This window comes from Mchenga conophoros, linkage group LG12 (genome assembly GCF_057382185.1).
Source record: "Mchenga conophoros isolate Kocher_MC1m ecotype Shallow Benthic linkage group LG12, M_conophoros_male_GT1.1, whole genome shotgun sequence".
In the NCBI taxonomy this organism is placed as follows: Eukaryota; Metazoa; Chordata; class Actinopteri; order Cichliformes; family Cichlidae; genus Mchenga; species Mchenga conophoros.
In genome coordinates, this window is record NC_140537.1 from 33,363,488 (window position 1) to 33,382,263 (window position 18,776).

At 40.1% G+C, this 18,776-nt stretch overlaps 2 protein-coding genes across 4 annotated transcripts; both read right to left on the bottom strand.

Annotated features, from left to right (window-relative positions):
• Positions 1-6,468: 6,468 nt before the first annotated feature.
• Positions 6,469-8,628, bottom strand: LOC146563047 (interleukin-1 beta-like). Of its 2 annotated transcripts, none has more exons than XM_085295397.1 (5): positions 8,505-8,628; positions 8,056-8,293; positions 7,694-7,855; positions 7,328-7,461; positions 6,469-7,180 (listed from the first exon to the last, which is right to left on the bottom strand). In XM_085295397.1, the coding sequence occupies exons 2-5, from the start codon at positions 8,270-8,272 to the stop codon at positions 6,959-6,961; spliced, it is 735 nt and encodes a 244-aa protein (XP_085151523.1). In that variant the 5' UTR covers positions 8,273-8,293; positions 8,505-8,628; the 3' UTR covers positions 6,469-6,958. The 2 variants fall into 2 exon arrangements, with proteins under 2 accessions (XP_085151523.1, XP_085151524.1); XM_085295398.1 differs by having other exon boundaries at positions 8,056-8,290; positions 8,505-8,572.
• A 7,026-nt stretch (positions 8,629-15,654) lies between these two features.
• Positions 15,655-17,835, bottom strand: LOC146563048 (interleukin-1 beta-like). Of its 2 annotated transcripts, none has more exons than XM_085295399.1 (5): positions 17,748-17,835; positions 17,225-17,462; positions 16,898-17,059; positions 16,511-16,644; positions 15,655-16,363 (listed from the first exon to the last, which is right to left on the bottom strand). In XM_085295399.1, the coding sequence occupies exons 2-5, from the start codon at positions 17,439-17,441 to the stop codon at positions 16,142-16,144; spliced, it is 735 nt and encodes a 244-aa protein (XP_085151525.1). In that variant the 5' UTR covers positions 17,442-17,462; positions 17,748-17,835; the 3' UTR covers positions 15,655-16,141. The 2 variants fall into 2 exon arrangements, with proteins under 2 accessions (XP_085151525.1, XP_085151526.1); XM_085295400.1 differs by having other exon boundaries at positions 17,225-17,459; positions 17,748-17,790.
• Positions 17,836-18,776: the final 941 nt, after the last annotated feature.

Sequence of the window (18,776 nt, forward strand, 5' to 3'; positions counted from 1 at the left end):
TGTGATTTTTGCTCTATAGATAAAATTTAACGGAATTGACATGTCCATTGTTATATACAGACTATCTACTATTAAAATAGAGCAATGACCGACAGCACCATGACACAGGACTAAAAATTGCCTCATCTTTGAGAAATAACAAAAAATTCAAGAAAGCAGGTGAAAACTCATCATATGAAATTTAAAAACTTTCTTCATACGTCTTTAAAAAATTTTAATGGGGTATTTTAATGTGATAAAAAAAATTCCAGTACACTTCCTAGGTGGAGTTGTGTAACAGTGCTTAAATAACTCTAGATTTGCTTGTTGGGACATGAGTGAGTGTGTCAGGCACGTTTATCACGCTCAGGCTAAAGTTTACATCAGTGTTTTGACGTCAAAAACCAAAAGACAAAAAAACCCACTGTTTGCAACCATTTTAGCCTATTTTTTTTTTTTACTTTCACTTTAACTCCAAAAAATAATAATAAAGAATTTTATTATCTCTGCCATTACTGAATAAAAAGACAGAAAACCCTCTGCTTTAATGTTCCCAGTTTAAGCTTCTATATCAGCCCTCACTGATAGATGAGGGCTTCCTGACAGTCACTGTTTTATATTTAACTAAAAAAGGAAAGATTTATCATAAATTTAAGCATATTACAAATGTCTCAAATGGCTTTTACAGATTTAGGATATTTCAGTACAGTTTTGAAAGGATGAAATATTTTAGATAAGGAAGACAGATTGTAAATCTAAAATAAGCTGCTGTGAATGGATCCAAATGTCACGAGCTGGGAAATGACTGGAGCCAAATTAGATCTGTCTAAATCTGTGATCTAAAGTCAAAATTCCATCTTCAAAAGCTGGATTTTTTGGTTAGATCAAGAAAAACCTTTTGATAGAGTGGATTATTTGTTTAGGACACTTCAAGATGCAGGTTTGTGGAAAAAACAATATTTCATGCTTTGAGTTGCTGTTTTGTTGAAGATAGGAGGGGACTCAGCAGACCAGTCCCTGTCTGGAGAGTCATTAGGGATGGTTGTCTGTTATCTGCCATGCCGTATGCTCCTGCTCCTGCCTTCACATACACTGATGCAGGAAATAGAGAAGAGACTGGTTGCCTTTTTTGGCAACTTTTACCAAAGCACTTTTGTTACCTCTGTGGGAAGGTGGACAGCGACTCATTGACATAAAAAATTGCATTAGGTCTTTTTGTCTTCAGACTGCTCAGCATTTCTTATACCACAAACCACAGATGTGGATCGAAATGATGACTGGTACGGACATCTCAGGGATTTCATCCTTCTACCACTCTGAACCAAAGTGTTATGTGTTAAAAGATTCTGCTCTGAGGTTTATGCCAGCAGGGGGAAGACCCCCTGTTCTTCAACCCTCTTATTCAGTCTAGCTTGCTTGGTTCTATTAGCATCAATAATTGTAGCATTTGTTACCATGCAAAGAGTCCTAGCAACATCTGACCTGACAAAACTGGCAGTGCTGAGATCAGGAGAGCAGCGGAAAACTGCTGCTGTCTTCAGCCGGTTCTGCCAGTTCCTAAGTCATTGTCTGTCCTACGGAAGTTGGTGGAGGAAGTGGTGGCTGCCCTTCCTGGATTCGTTTGGCAAGTGCCTAGTGTGGGTTTTGCAGAGACTCACTAGCCGCCACCCCCCGTGTCCTATGTTCATAATATTTTTAATAAACGTGGGCGCAAGAGAGAGAGGAAGACATCTTACAGTGAGTTGAAACAATAATTTGTTATTTATTCTTGCATATACAATTTTTCTCATTCGTATTGTGTCACTTTGTATGTCACTCACAATTTCCATCACCTCTTCCCATTCGCTGAGCCCCTGCACGGTTCGGCTTTGGTATGCCACCCCAATATTTTTAGTGGCTCCCATGGCCACCCCTATGAAAAAAATCCAGGGGGCCCTAGATCTCTAGTTGAGGATAGCGCACAGGTGAGTTACCACAAACAGACATATGGCGCTTAATTAAAGCCAAGTGTATCGTATCTGCTACATGTGTTTTTGTGAGTTTTTGAGACTTCTACATCATCAGCATGACTTTTTTTTACCCTCAAAAAATGATCTAAATTGCATGAAACATTTTTAATGACTAAATTGCAAAAATATGGGTTATGTAGCAAATGTGATACAAATTAAAACTCATATGCAGATTAAAATTTGATATATTTTTATATATATTTTGTCTTGGGGTTCAACAAACACTCCATTATCAAAAGATGAAGATTTCTGGCAGTTATTTCATGGTTTGGGTTTTAAAGGGACGTAGTCACTGTAAATATGGACTGGTTCTTATATCTAAGCTAACTGAGCTCTCAAAGTGATTTACACAACTTGACTCATTCACACCAGCACTTTTTTTAAATACTCTTTCTGTCTAAGTGTTTCTATCTAACATTCACACATATTCATATTCTGATGGCTGCATTGGAGAGCAACTTGGGGTTAGTACCTTCCCAAGGATATTTGGCAAGCAGACTGGCTATCTGCTCTACCACCTGAGCCACAGGTGGTAGAGCAGACAGTCAAAGATTATAAGCTTGTATTTTTTTCAAGCTGAGGAGACCTTGCAACATTTGTGGTTTGGATGTCCTAAACTAGTTCCTCTCTTTACATCTCCCTGTCTGGAGAGGTATTAGGCAAGGTTGTCTGTTATCTGGCATGTTGTATACTCTCCTCTCTTTACATTACCTCAACTGTTGTTGGCTGGGTATATGGACAGGTGTTGGGTGACAGAGTTTTTATTTATGGCCCTTAAAACTCTGCAGCACAGCGGAAGCAGACTTTTCTCATCAATTTTCTTACAGGCCAGGCAACAATGGTTAACTAGGAGAAATAAGATGAAAGGAATTGGGTCCTCCTACGCAAATTGCTACCTACTCATGGTGGAGGGGTTTGTGTGTCCCAGGGATCCCAGGGGCTATGTTTTGTGCCCTGGTAGGGTCTGTCATGGCAAATTGGTCCTGGGTGGGGGACGACACAAAGAGCCATTCAGAAGACCCCTATTAGAAGACCACCGAGGGAACAGTTTACCCTGCCCAGGATAGGGTTACCGGGGCTCCACTCAGGAGCCAGACCTGGGGAGGGTCCCTGAGGGTGAGCATCTGGTGGCCAAGCCCGGCCGGGCACCACCCAAAAAACGGACATGGGCCCATCTTCCTGCAGGCCCACCACCGCAGGAGGTTAGGGTTCATTGTGAGTCGGGTGGTGGCCAGGAGGTGAAGGGTGGCTGGCCTCTGCCGTAGAGATTGAGAAGAGTGAGAGAGATAGAAAGAGTGAGTGAGAAGGTCAGCCATCTGGGAGGGGCTCACAGTAGAACCGGAGCCAGCTGAGGTGGTTCAGGCATCTGATAAAGATGCCTCCTGGGCGCCTCCTGGGTGAGGTGTTCCGGGCATGTCCCACCAGCAGGAGGCCCAGGGCAGAGCCAGGACACGCTGGAGCGATTACATCTCTCGGCTGGCCTGGGACCACCTTGGTGTTTCCCCAGACAAGCTGGAGGAGGTGGCTGGAAAGAAGGAGGTCTGGGTAAACACAATTTACCTATTATAAAATGGATTTTGTTGTTGAATGGGGTTGTTAACATGTGCAGCAATAGTTTCTGTTTTTCATTGTATAACTATAACTTCTTTGTATAACTTTATTTCTATTGTACAAAATGAAACGTTCAAGTGCAAACTTCATCCAGGACAGAAACAGCCACAACTTGGGCTCTTTGCTAGCATCTGCACAGGCAGCATGCTAACACAAATATAGCCAAGAACCCAGAGTGATGTTAAAGCTGAGTAAATGCCAACCCCAGCCCAGCAGTCAGACCCTGAACTTCAACAGGTAATAAAAGCAGCTCTGTTTCTACCTGTTCAATCACTGTTGCGATTGCTTTGAGGTGTCTTTGGGCTGGTTTCCATATTTGCCTTGTGTTTTATGTTCATACGTAATGTTGGAATTTAGTCATCTTTAATACAAATATACCTCATTATTATATGTCTCACAACTACGTCATAATTACATCACACACATGTTTTATACTTACCACACAGTTAAGTATTATAGAGTAGTTTTAGAAGTAGATTGCTACACACAGACAACATTAGACATTACAGAGAAAGGCCCCAAAGAGAGAAATTTCGATTGGGAGGGCTGCCTCACTAGTGGAGGCCTATCGCATCTATCGCGTTCGGTGTGAACACACCGTTAGCCTGACACTGTTAGAGAAGACAAGGCTGTAAATTTCAGGTTAAGAAAAAGCCCCCCCCTTCTCTTCTTCTCTCTATGCAGGTCTGACTGGAGGGTAAGAGGTGGTTGCCATGGTGATGGGTGAAGCGGTGTTTCCAAATAAGGCCCAGAAAGCTGCAGAAGAAGAAGCATGAGCTGAAGCGCTGGATCACAGCCAAGTAAGAAGAACTGTGGCTTAGTATCCTGTTCATCACACATAATAAAGATTTTTTACTTAACCTTCAACTGCTTAATAAATTGAAGAAAATGCACTTTGAGCATATTTGTCTTCTCCTTCTCAAGAATGAACCCAACAGTAAACACTAATACAAAGATGTTTGTCCTCATTAGGATAGGGTTTGTGTCCATGTGTGGGATTGTAGCCCAAGGTTTATGTTGTTAACTGGTAATTATGTGAAAATGGGTTTTAAGTCATTCAAAGAAAATAGTGTAATGAGTAGTGTAACAAATTACTTTCTCTATGGAGTAATCAAGTAACATGCTGCATTACTTCAACCCCAACACTGGCAATAAGGCTTCGTTTGTTTGAAATAATTTCAATCCTTGTCAGTGGATTTCCTCATGAATAAAAATGCTACAATTATCTATAAAAATAACAAATAACAATGTTTATTTTCATAGTAATTTTCAGGCTTACAAACTGCTTCCCAGAAAGACAAAATAAAAAAACAGTCGAAGTCGGCTGTGTGTCAGGCAGTAGCTGCACCCAGAAATGCAGCGCTCAGAAGAAAAACTAGAACTAAACTTAAAAGTATGCTGAGCTCAAACAAGGTAAAAAAAAAAATAATGCAGATCAAAAAGAAGGAAACCAGAATTATACATTTTCTAGGGAAACACAAAACCAAGAGGAATCCAGCTCTGAGGGAGAGCATGACAAAAGGATCAGAGGAGACTCAGACAATATATTCACACACAGGATAACAAGGGAAAAGGCAGCAGGTGGAAGTATAACTGAAACTAACCAGATAAACAGATAAAGCGACAAAAGAAGCAGAACTAAACCTAAAGCACATGAGACAAGAGATCATAAGACTGGAAATACTGAAGACTGAGACCAGGACTAAGACATATGAACTTAAGATACAGACAGAAAACAAAACAGAGAGACAAGATGAAAGGAAAAGAACTGGAATAAAAGAAGAATTAACAAAAGTGTCAGCGAAGAACAGCAATTATTTATTTTAGGAAGAGAAACCTAAAGAGGTTCTAGTAGCAACAGGAGCATTAGATTTGTGGTTGTAAACAAACTGTTAAGATTCCAACACAGAATTTAAGATCTATAACTTAGATGCAAATGGTATTAATGAAAAGTTTCAGTCTGGTTTTAAACCTCTATTCCGTGGTTTTAGTTTTACTTGACTTGACTGCTGCTTTTAACATGGTTAACCACAACATTCTTCTATCAAGATTGGAACATGATGTTGGTCTCAAAGGTACGGTTTTAACTTGGTTTAAATCCTATCTCTCAGAGAGGTCGTTCTCTGCTGCTATGGGACCTCAAGGGTCCGTGCTCAGTCCCGCTCTTTTCTCTTTGTACATGTTGCCGTTGGGATTAATTTTTTAAAAATACAACATCTCCTTTCACTGTTATGCCGATGATATCCAGATTTATTCACCTTTGAAATCTGACGTGTCTGCTTCTTTGCAACATCTGTTCAACTGTTTGCATGAAGTTAAAATTTGGTTGTCACATAATTTTCTTACATTGAACGAGAATAAGACTGAAATCGAAGTCTTTGGTAGTCACACTCCGCTAGACCAGTTAGCTGATGCCCTTGGCCCTCTCGCTAGCCATCTCTCGCTCACTGTAAGAAACCTCGGAGTGTTCCTGGATGGCTCTTTTAAACTTGAGAAACAGCTCTCCACTGTGGGAAAAAACAGCTTCTGCCAGTTGCGTCAGATATCTAAAGCAAAGCCGTTCCTTCCTTTAAAGGACCTTGAAAAGATTATCCACGCATTTATCACATCCAGATTGGACGACTGTAACTCCCTCTACTTGGGCCTCCAACACTCTTCTCTTTACCGGCTTCAGTTAATTTAAAATGCAGCTGCGCACCTCTAGTGACGCACTCCTTTATTAATTATTTTTTAAAATTCAAATTCAAATTAGGATTTGTATAGACTTGTGAAAATATATCAGTTTTGGGTTAATTATTTAAACACTTGGAGTACTAGACATTTATAAAAGCAGGTATAGTACAAGGAGAAGTTCCTCTTATTTAACAGTTATCATGTCAGAGCAGAAGTTGTGAAAATATTGATTTTTTTATTTTAGATCTTTGCAAGAAACATATTATTAGAGCTTTTTTTTTTTACACAAGGTGAACAAAAGATTTAAAACAATGTGTCAACTTTAGACAAGAGTATTACAGTACGTCATTCCATCTTAAATCTACAGCCTTCTCATTGCATGAAAATTTTATAGTACACAGTTTAAACACATAAAAAGACTGATGTGAAGTTTAAGTCTCACATATCAAATACCTTTCAATCAACTCTAAAGAAAAATAAGACATAAGATATAAAAATGGAAATAAAAATAAATACATAAATACATAAATACACACCAGATGCTCAGAGAGCACAATGATGCTACCTTGTGATGTAACTTTACATCATTAATTATTCCAATTTATGTACCTAGCACATACTTTAAGAAGGTCAAACTGGAGCGCAAATAGAGCTCCAAAATTCATCTTGGGAATCCTTAATGGGTTTTAACTCTGGCGCTGGATGTTGAAGCTTCTGTAGCGTGGGGCGGTCTCCTGACACACTTCCACCACCTGGTCGTCGTCCTGCGCTGTGCTGATGTACCAGTTGGGGCAGCGGACAGACATGAGAGAGCTGATGCTGAGCCCAGTGTCACGTTTATAGAAGAGAAATCGCACCATGTCGCTTTCAGCGCTTATCCTTGTCAGACTGTTTTTATCCGTCACCTCCTGAGAAGAGCAAACATCCATGTCAGAGAGTTTCAGTCAACAAAATTAGGCCTGATATCAAATATTAATTCACCTATATGTGTGCAGTGTCTTATAGATTATAACAAATGGTGTGCTTTTCATGTGAGATTCCTGAAAGAAGTTTACCTCCAGGTGGAGGGTTGGCTTGTCGTCATCCTCGTGACAAGACAGATAGAGGTTTGTGCCTTTGATGCCCAGAGCGACAGGCCTGGTCTCAGCGATGGGTGTAGGGTGCGCGTAGGTCGACATGTTCAGGTGCACTGTGGAGAGAGTGATGGATACAGGGTCATTTTAATAAATCATGGCAGCGTACGTAAGCAGGAAAATGTTAGAGGCACAATTGAATCAATTTAATAAATTCAAGCTACCTATCCTTTCTACTTTATGGCATTTTAGTTCTTTTCTACTTCATGTTTCTAACAACACGGATGATGATTGAATATTTTTAATGATTTTCAACTATTTAAACGTCTAAGTGTCACATGTAGTTACCTTTGCGGTCATCACTGCCTCCCTGCAGCATCACTGCATGGAGCTCCATGCTGCTTTGGACCAGAACCAAGCTCCTCTTTTGGCTGTCAGTCACAGTGCACTCAATCTCATCCCTGCTGGTGAACTGAGGTGGTGCACCTGTCCTCTCGATCACACTATGCTCTGGGACAAAAACAGACATGCATGGTTGAATATGGTGTTAAACTAGATTTCTGTCTACTTATGACTAGGATGGTAAAATGGAAAGATACACTATTTGTGTATTAATCTAAAGAGAATTCAAAATAGCTAAACCTAATTCATATTTTATAGAAGAGATAATGGCTCATTATGAGTTTTTCCAGTATTAAACTTGTGATTACCTTCCACAATGCTCTCCAGCATGATGGAAAGCAGGTTTTCATCCTGGAAGTCTGTGCTCAGCACTGGCTCTGACTTGCTGGTCTTTAACCTCTCCATGGCAATGATGAGGTTGACCACACTCTTCATTGTCACTGGATGATGGGAAACTTCCAAGTCCAGTCCCTTGGGCATCTTGAGGCTCCATTCCTCAGCCATGTAGCTCATTTCGAAGTCCATCTTTTACTGAGTTAAGATCTGCTAAAGCACAGAAAATAATTTGTATTATCCTCACAGCTGGATTTTCAGCAGAACTTCTACTCATCTTATACTTTCTTTATTTTGTTTCTGTTACTATTTACATTTTTATAGCATTTTTAAAAAATTGCTCTCTACTGTTACAAAGCAAGGATCTTCTTTGCTCAAGATGAACACTGTCAAAAAACCAAACGAACATTGTAAGTGAGCTTACCTGTTGAAATTTGTAGATCAGAAGCTGTTTCAATGTGCTGTGTTCACTGTTGTTCTGTCAGTGTTGTTCTGCCCGACTGTGCTGTCTGGCAGGGTTTTTAAATCCCCGCATCAGGGAACTTTCGTATTGCATACAACACATACGTCATTATGATGCAATAGTGGAGTTGTACAGGTTGTCGGCGGTGAAGCAACAGCTTGAAGCATCTGCACAGAAGAGTCATAAGTAAAGGATAAATAGACTGGCAATTATAAAGTACCTCTATATTCGTTTTAGGTATTAAAAGCACTTTCACTCGATCACACAGCAGTACTCCATCAAACGTTCACCCGAATGCCTGTGTAGGTTTGATGAATATCCAGGACATGATAGTCTAAGTAAGTAAGTAAGCAACTAGCCTTGTTTAAGGTTTGTGAAGCACTTTCACCTCTCATCCCAGAGGCTTTCTCAGTTCTAAAAACCAACTGTTGAAGAGTCCCAGGTATTTAAACCCTAGTGGGGTTTTCCATGCATTTATTGAGTGGTGGTCCGAACACGCTTCGCTGCATTGCATGCGATGGATGAGAGGAGTAACAAGTCACTGCTCTGTGAGCATTAAGTGTCTCTTGATTTCTCAGTCAGATTCATACATGAGCAGCCATCATTCCCAGATCATCAAAACAACTGCGCTTTAAGGTAAATGTTGTTGTGATTTTTGCTCTATAGATAAAATTTAACGGAATTGACATGTCCATTGTTATATACAGACTATCTACTATTAAAATAGAGCAATGACCGACAGCACCATGACACAGGACTAAAAATTGCCTCATCTTTGAGAAATAACAAAAAATTCAAGAAAGCAGGTGAAAACTCATCATATGAAATTTAAAAACTTTCTTCATACGTCTTTAAAAAATTTTAATGGGGTATTTTAATGTGATAAAAAAAATTCCAGTACACTTCCTAGGTGGAGTTGTGTAACAGTGCTTAAATAACTCTAGATTTGCTTGTTGGGACATGAGTGAGTGTGTCAGGCACGTTTATCACGCTCAGGCTAAAGTTTACATCAGTGTTTTGACGTCAAAAACCAAAAGACAAAAAAACCCACTGTTTGCAACCATTTTAGCCTATTTTTTTTTAACTTTCACTTTAACTCCAAAAAATAATAATAAAGAATTTTATTATCTCTGCCATTACTGAATAAAAAGACAGAAAACCCTCTGCTTTAATGTTCCCAGTTTAAGCTTCTATATCAGCCCTCACTGATAGATGAGGGCTTCCTGACAGTCACTGTTTTATATTTAACTAAAAAAGGAAAGATTTATCATAAATTTAAGCATATTACAAATGTCTCAAATGGCTTTTACAGATTTAGGATATTTCAGTACAGTTTTGAAAGGATGAAATATTTTAGATAAGGAAGACAGATTGTAAATCTAAAATAAGCTGCTGTGAATGGATCCAAATGTCACGAGCTGGGAAATGACTGGAGCCAAATTAGATCTGTCTAAATCTGTGATCTAAAGTCAAAATTCCATCTTCAAAAGCTGGATTTTTTGGTTAGATCAAGAAAAACCTTTTGATAGAGTGGATTATTTGTTTAGGACACTTCAAGATGCAGGTTTGTGGAAAAAACAATATTTCATGCTTTGAGTTGCTGTTTTGTTGAAGATAGGAGGGGACTCAGCAGACCAGTCCCTGTCTGGAGAGTCATTAGGGATGGTTGTCTGTTATCTGCCATGCCGTATGCTCCTGCTCCTGCCTTCACATACACTGATGCAGGAAATAGAGAAGAGACTGGTTGCCTTTTTTGGCAACTTTTACCAAAGCACTTTTGTTACCTCTGTGGGAAGGTGGACAGCGACTCATTGACATAAAAAATTGCATTAGGTCTTTTTGTCTTCAGACTGCTCAGCATTTCTTATACCCCAAACCACAGATGTGGATCGAAATGATGACTGGTACGGACATCTCAGGGATTTCATCCTTCTACCACTCTGAACCAAAGTGTTATGTGTTAAAAGATTCTGCTCTGAGGTTTATGCCAGCAGGGGGAAGACCCCCTGTTCTTCAACCCTCTTATTCAGTCTAGCTTGCTTGGTTCTATTAGCATCAATAATTGTAGCATTTGTTACCATGCAAAGAGTCCTAGCAACATCTGACCTGACAAAACTGGCAGTGCTGAGATCAGGAGAGCAGCGGAAAACTGCTGCTGTCTTCAGCCGGTTCTGCCAGTTCCTAAGTCATTGTCTGTCCTACGGAAGTTGGTGGAGGAAGTGGTGGCTGCCCTTCCTGGATTCGTTTGGCAAGTGCCTAGTGTGGGTTTTGCAGAGACTCACTAGCCGCCACCCCCCGTGTCCTATGTTCATAATATTTTTAATAAACGTGGGCGCAAGAGAGAGAGGAAGACATCTTACAGTGAGTTGAAACAATAATTTGTTATTTATTCTTGCATATACAATTTTTCTCATTCGTATTGTGTCACTTTGTATGTCACTCACAATTTCCATCACCTCTTCCCATTCGCTGAGCCCCTGCACGGTTCGGCTTTGGTATGCCACCCCAATATTTTTAGTGGCTCCCATGGCCACCCCTATGAAAAAAATCCAGGGGGCCCTAGATCTCTAGTTGAGGATAGCGCACAGGTGAGTTACCACAAACAGACATATGGCGCTTAATTAAAGCCAAGTGTATCGTATCTGCTACATGTGTTTTTGTGAGTTTTTGAGACTTCTACATCATCAGCATGACTTTTTTTTACCCTCAAAAAATGATCTAAATTGCATGAAACATTTTTAATGACTAAATTGCAAAAATATGGGTTATGTAGCAAATGTGATACAAATTAAAACTCATATGCAGATTAAAATTTGATATATTTTTATATATATTTTGTCTTGGGGTTCAACAAACACTCCATTATCAAAAGATGAAGATTTCTGGCAGTTATTTCATGGTTTGGGTTTTAAAGGGACGTAGTCACTGTAAATATGGACTGGTTCTTATATCTAAGCTAACTGAGCTCTCAAAGTGATTTACACAACTTGACTCATTCACACCAGCACTTTTTTTAAATACTCTTTCTGTCTAAGTGTTTCTATCTAACATTCACACATATTCATATTCTGATGGCTGCATTGGAGAGCAACTTGGGGTTAGTACCTTCCCAAGGATATTTGGCAAGCAGACTGGCTATCTGCTCTACCACCTGAGCCACAGGTGGTAGAGCAGACAGTCAAAGATTATAAGCTTGTATTTTTTTCAAGCTGAGGAGACCTTGCAACATTTGTGGTTTGGATGTCCTAAACTAGTTCCTCTCTTTACATCTCCCTGTCTGGAGAGGTATTAGGCAAGGTTGTCTGTTATCTGGCATGTTGTATACTCTCCTCTCTTTACATTACCTCAACTGTTGTTGGCTGGGTATATGGACAGGTGTTGGGTGACAGAGTTTTTATTTATGGCCCTTAAAACTCTGCAGCACAGCGGAAGCAGACTTTTCTCATCAATTTTCTTACAGGCCAGGCAACAATGGTTAACTAGGAGAAATAAGATGAAAGGAATTGGGTCCTCCTACGCAAATTGCTACCTACTCATGGTGGAGGGGTTTGTGTGTCCCAGGGATCCCAGGGGCTATGTTTTGTGCCCTGGTAGGGTCTGTCATGGCAAATTGGTCCTGGGTGGGGGACGACACAAAGAGCCATTCAGAAGACCCCTATTAGAAGACCACCGAGGGAACAGTTTACCCTGCCCAGGATAGGGTTACCGGGGCTCCACTCAGGAGCCAGACCTGGGGAGGGTCCCTGAGGGTGAGCATCTGGTGGCCAAGCCCGGCCGGGCACCACCCAAAAAACGGACATGGGCCCATCTTCCTGCAGGCCCACCACCGCAGGAGGTTAGGGTTCATTGTGAGTCGGGTGGTGGCCAGGAGGTGAAGGGTGGCTGGCCTCTGCCGTAGAGATTGAGAAGAGTGAGAGAGATAGAAAGAGTGAGTGAGAAGGTCAGCCATCTGGGAGGGGCTCACAGTAGAACCGGAGCCAGCTGAGGTGGTTCAGGCATCTGATAAAGATGCCTCCTGGGCGCCTCCTGGGTGAGGTGTTCCGGGCATGTCCCACCAGCAGGAGGCCCAGGGCAGAGCCAGGACACGCTGGAGCGATTACATCTCTCGGCTGGCCTGGGACCACCTTGGTGTTTCCCCAGACAAGCTGGAGGAGGTGGCTGGAAAGAAGGAGGTCTGGGTAAACACAATTTACCTATTATAAAATGGATTTTGTTGTTGAATGGGGTTGTTAACATGTGCAGCAATAGTTTCTGTTTTTCATTGTATAACTATAACTTCTTTGTATAACTTTATTTCTATTGTACAAAATGAAACGTTCAAGTGCAAACTTCATCCAGGACAGAAACAGCCACAACTTGGGCTCTTTGCTAGCATCTGCACAGGCAGCATGCTAACACAAATATAGCCAAGAACCCAGAGTGATGTTAAAGCTGAGTAAATGCCAACCCCAGCCCAGCAGTCAGACCCTGAACTTCAACAGGTAATAAAAGCAGCTCTGTTTCTACCTGTTCAATCACTGTTGCGATTGCTTTGAGGTGTCTTTGGGCTGGTTTCCATATTTGCCTTGTGTTTTATGTTCATACGTAATGTTGGAATTTAGTCATCTTTAATACAAATATACCTCATTATTATATGTCTCACAACTACGTCATAATTACATCACACACATGTTTTATACTTACCACACAGTTAAGTATTATAGAGTAGTTTTAGAAGTAGATTGCTACACACAGACAACATTAGACATTACAGAGAAAGGCCCCAAAGAGAGAAATTTCGATTGGGAGGGCTGCCTCACTAGTGGAGGCCTATCGCATCTATCGCGTTCGGTGTGAACACACCGTTAGCCTGACACTGTTAGAGAAGACAAGGCTGTAAATTTCAGGTTAAGAAAAAGCCCCCCCCTTCTCTTCTTCTCTCTATGCAGGTCTGACTGGAGGGTAAGAGGTGGTTGCCATGGTGATGGGTGAAGCGGTGTTTCCAAATAAGGCCCAGAAAGCTGCAGAAGAAGAAGCATGAGCTGAAGCGCTGGATCACAGCCAAGTAAGAAGAACTGTGGCTTAGTATCCTGTTCATCACACATAATAAAGATTTTTTACTTAACCTTCAACTGCTTAATAAATTGAAGAAAATGCACTTTGAGCATATTTGTCTTCTCCTTCTCAAGAATGAACCCAACAGTAAACACTAATACAAAGATGTTTGTCCTCATTAGGATAGGGTTTGTGTCCATGTGTGGGATTGTAGCCCAAGGTTTATGTTGTTAACTGGTAATTATGTGAAAATGGGTTTTAAGTCATTCAAAGAAAATAGTGTAATGAGTAGTGTAACAAATTACTTTCTCTATGGAGTAATCAAGTAACATGCTGCATTACTTCAACCCCAACACTGGCAATAAGGCTTCGTTTGTTTGAAATAATTTCAATCCTTGTCAGTGGATTTCCTCATGAATAAAAATGCTACAATTATCTATAAAAATAACAAATAACAATGTTTATTTTCATAGTAATTTTCAGGCTTACAAACTGCTTCCCAGAAAGACAAAATAAAAAAACAGTCGAAGTCGGCTGTGTGTCAGGCAGTAGCTGCACCCAGAAATGCAGCGCTCAGAAGAAAAACTAGAACTAAACTTAAAAGTATGCTGAGCTCAAACAAGGTAAAAAAAAAATAATGCAGATCAAAAAGAAGGAAACCAGAATTATACATTTTCTAGGGAAACACAAAACCAAGAGGAATCCAGCTCTGAGGGAGAGCATGACAAAAGGATCAGAGGAGACTCAGACAATATATTCACACACAGGATAACAAGGGAAAAGGCAGCAGGTGGAAGTATAACTGAAACTAACCAGATAAACAGATAAAGCGACAAAAGAAGCAGAACTAAACCTAAAGCACATGAGACAAGAGATCATAAGACTGGAAATACTGAAGACTGAGACCAGGACTAAGACATATGAACTTAAGATACAGACAGAAAACAAAACAGAGAGACAAGATGAAAGGAAAAGAACTGGAATAAAAGAAGAATTAACAAAAGTGTCAGCGAAGAACAGCAATTATTTATTTTAGGAAGAGAAACCTAAAGAGGTTCTAGTAGCAACAGGAGCATTAGATTTGTGGTTGTAAACAAACTGTTAAGATTCCAACACAGAATTTAAGATCTATAACTTAGATGCAAATGGTATTAATGAAAAGTTTCAGTCTGGTTTTAAACCTCTATTCCGTGGTTTTAGTTTTACTTGACTTGACTGCTGCTTTTAACATGGTTAACCACAACATTCTTCTATCAAGATTGGAACATGATGTTGGTCTCAAAGGTACGGTTTTAACTTGGTTTAAATCCTATCTCTCAGAGAGGTCGTTCTCTGCTGCTATGGGACCTCAAGGGTCCGTGCTCGGTCCCGCTCTTTTCTCTTTGTACATGTTGCCGTTGGGATTAATTTTTTAAAAATACAACATCTCCTTTCACTGTTATGCCGATGATATCCAGATTTATTCACCTTTGAAATCTGACGTGTCTGCTTCTTTGCAACATCTGTTCAACTGTTTGCATGAAGTTAAAATTTGGTTGTCACATAATTTTCTTACATTGAACGAGAATAAGACTGAAATCGAAGTCTTTGGTAGTCACACTCCGCTAGACCAGTTAGCTGATGCCCTTGGCCCTCTCGCTAGCCATCTCTCGCTCACTGTAAGAAACCTCGGAGTGTTCCTGGATGGCTCTTTTAAACTTGAGAAACAGCTCTCCACTGTGGGAAAAAACAGCTTCTGCCAGTTGCGTCAGATATCTAAAGCAAAGCCGTTCCTTCCTAGGACCTTGAAAAGATTATCCACGCATTCATCACATCCAGATTGGACGACTGTAACTCCCTCTACTTGGGCCTCCAACACTCTTCTCTTTACCGGCTTCAGTTAATTTAAAATGCAGCTGCGCACCTCTAGTGACGCACTCCTTTATTAATTATTTTTTAAAATTCAAATTCAAATTAGGATTTGTATAGACTTGTGAAAATATATCAGTTTTGGGTTAATTATTTAAACACTTGGAGTACTAGACATTTATAAAAGCAGGTATAGTACAAGGAGAAGTTCCTCTTATTTAACAGTTATCATGTCAGAGCAGAAGTTGTGAAAATATTGATTTTTTTATTTTAGATCTTTGCAAGAAACATATTATTAGAGCTTTTTTTTTTTACACAAGGTGAACAAAAGATTTAAAACAATGTGTCAACTTTAGACAAGAGTATTACAGTACGTCATTCCATCTTAAATCTACAGCCTTCTCATTGCATGAAAATTTTATAGTACACAGTTTAAACACATAAAAAGACTGATGTGAAGTTTAAGTCTCACATATCAAATACCTTTCAATCAACTCTAAAGAAAAATAAGACATAAGATATAAAAATGGAAATAAAAATAAATACATAAATACATAAATACACACCAGATGCTCAGAGAGCACAATGATGCTACCTTGTGATGTAACTTTACATCATTAATTATTCCAATTTATGTACCTAGCACATACTTTAAGAAGGTCAAACTGGAGCGCAAATAGAGCTCCAAAATTCATCTTGGGAATCCTTAATGGGTTTTAACTCTGGCGCTGGATGTTGAAGCTTCTGTAGCGTGGGGCGGTCTCCTGACACACTTCCACCACCTGGTCGTCGTCCTGCGCTGTGCTGATGTACCAGTTGGGGCAGCGGACAGACATGAGAGAGCTGATGCTGAGCCCAGTGTCGCGTTTATAGAAGAGAAATCGCACCATGTCGCTTTCAGCGCTTATCCTTGTCAGACTGTTTTTATCCGTCACCTCCTGAGAAGAGCAAACATCCATGTCAGAGAGTTTCAGTCAACAAAATTAGGCCTGATATCAAATATTAATTCATCTACATGTGTGCAGTGTCTTATAGATTATAACAAATGGTGTGCTTTTCATGTGAGAGTCCTGAAAGAAGTTTACCTCCAGGTGGAGGGTTGGCTTGTCGTCATCCTCGTGACAAGACAGATAGAGGTTTGTGCCTTTGATGCCCAGAGCGACAGGCCTGGTCTCAGCGATGGGTGTAGGGTGCGCGTAGGTCGACATGTTCAGGTGCACTGTGGAGAGAGTGATGGATACAGGGTCATTTTAATAAATCATGGCAGCGTACGTAAGCAGGAAAATGTTAGAGGCACAATTGAATCAATTTAATAAATTCAAGTTACCTATCCTTTCTACTTTATGGCATTTTAGTTCTTTTCTACTTCATGTTTCTAACAACACGGATGATGTAAAACAGATGATTCTGCATCGAGAACGATTTTCAACTATTTTCAACTATTTAAACGTCTAAGTGTCACATGTAGTTACCTTTGCGGTCATCACTGCCTCCCTGCAGCATCACTGCATGGAGCTCCATGCTGCTTTGGACCAGAACCAAGCTCCTCTTTTGGCTGTCAGTCACAGTGCACTCAATCTCACCCCTGCTGGTGAACTGAGGTGGTGGACCTGTCCTCTCTAGTATACTCTCCTCTGGGGAGGAAAAAAAAACAGACGTTCATGGTTGAATACTGTGTTGTTATGCTGTTTTAAACCAAAGGCTTTAGTTAGATCAGAGAAAAGACATAGATAATAGTATATAATATAATAGTTCAGTGTTTTTCCACTATTTAAATGAAGTCTTGTCTGTGTGATTACCTTCCAAAAAGCTCTTCAACCTGATGGGCAGCAGGTTTTCATCCTGGAAGTCTGTGCTCAGCACTGACCCTGACGTGCTGGTCATTAACCGGTTCACGGCAATGATTAGGTGGGCTACACTCTTCATTGTCACTGGATGATGTAAAACCTTCAAGTCCAGTCCCTTGGGCATCTTGAGGCTCCATTCCTCAGCCATGTAGCTCATTTTGAAGTCCATCTCTTACTGAGTTAAGATCTGCTAAAGCCCAAAAAACAGTTTCTATTATACTCACATTCATTCACTCACACATTATCTAAATATGTCTTCTACCTTTTTATCAGTTATTTTATTTATTTTTGTTTCTTATTCAACCAAAAAAACATGACATTTTTATATAATGCATTAAAGAAATATAGACATTTGCTTCACCAATTTGTGAATTTAATCTATGAATGAAACCTTAGCAAAAAACAACTACACTCTATAAAGGATCCTCCTTATAATCTGCTCCACATTAACACTGTCAACAAATTGACAGCTTACCTGTTGAAACCTGTAGTTCAGTTCAGTGTCAGTGAGCTTTGTTAGCAGTTGTCTGACTGACCTGACTGGCAGGAGTTTTATACGCTCCCTCGTCTCCTCCTATTGGGGAATTTCTAGAGCCAAACAAGGAGTGGAGCTCCGGTGCTTTCAGTGATGAAATACTGGAATTACACTGACATGTTTGAAGGTCCCCTAGTATCTAGCAATAAATAAACTATAACTATCACTGAATTATGTTATTTATATTTTTAAGGGGAAAACAATGTTTTTCCTTTTTTGAAGTAGAGTTACATTGAACAGCCTGAAAACCCTCACATGCAATATTGAAAGTAGGAAGCTATACCGCTGAATCATAAAGCAGAATCAACAAGCAACAAAATACTGAGAACTGTACGTTTATATTTTTTTTAGTTACTACATTTGACTCCAGATTTATGACTTTAAAAACAAAATTTTTAAGGAGGTGATTTAAGCATACTGAAGGTAAATAAAGGTGTAAGATTGGCATCTGTAAACTCTTTGTTGGCCCTGTATTAAAACAGTATCAAAGGGTTGAGTAATATCAGCGTCTTAAAAGTGTAAGTCATGTGGAGTCACAGCGGGAATAACAGAAAGTACAGAAAGCCGATGAAGCGCATGGCTCGTCACATGAAACCCAACATTTACTTGTTTGAAAGTTGTTATTTTTTCTCACTTATTTGAGCACTCTGTGGGGTTTTGCTGATATTTTTTGAGGAAAGAAAATAGGAAGTGTAGTGCAACTGGTGCTATTTGTGTTAGGTATGTTACAAAGCTGATACCAAGAATTCTCAACATACAGTCAGATACAGTTTAACGTGGTTTAGTTGGGTTGTTTATTTCTCCACTTTCCTGGTGCTTCCTCTGCAGGTGAGCCAAAACCACACCCTGCTGCCACATGCTCTTAGAGCCTTTTTATTGACCGAGTGTGTCAGGCATAGTTGTCATAGTTGAAAGCTCTGAGTAATTTATCAGTGCCTGGCAGGGGAAGGGCTCCACTTAAATATACTG

Excerpts from the sequence above, each read along its gene's own strand:
- LOC146563048 (XM_085295399.1), bottom strand. The coding sequence starts at position 17,441 with ATGGACTTCAAAATGAGCTACATGGCTGAGGAATGGAGCCTCAAGATG. Across the intron at positions 16,645-16,897 it reads AGGCAGTGATGACCGCAAAG|TGCACCTGAACATGTCGACC; the intron begins GTAACTACATGT and ends CTCTCTCCACAG. Across the intron at positions 16,364-16,510 it reads AGCCAACCCTCCACCTGGAG|GAGGTGACGGATAAAAACAG; the intron begins GTAAACTTCTTT and ends TGCTCTTCTCAG.
- LOC146563047 (XM_085295397.1), bottom strand. The coding sequence starts at position 8,272 with ATGGACTTCGAAATGAGCTACATGGCTGAGGAATGGAGCCTCAAGATG. Across the intron at positions 7,856-8,055 it reads GCTGGAGAGCATTGTGGAAG|AGCATAGTGTGATCGAGAGG; the intron begins GTAATCACAAGT and ends TTTTTGTCCCAG. Across the intron at positions 7,181-7,327 it reads AGCCAACCCTCCACCTGGAG|GAGGTGACGGATAAAAACAG; the intron begins GTAAACTTCTTT and ends TGCTCTTCTCAG.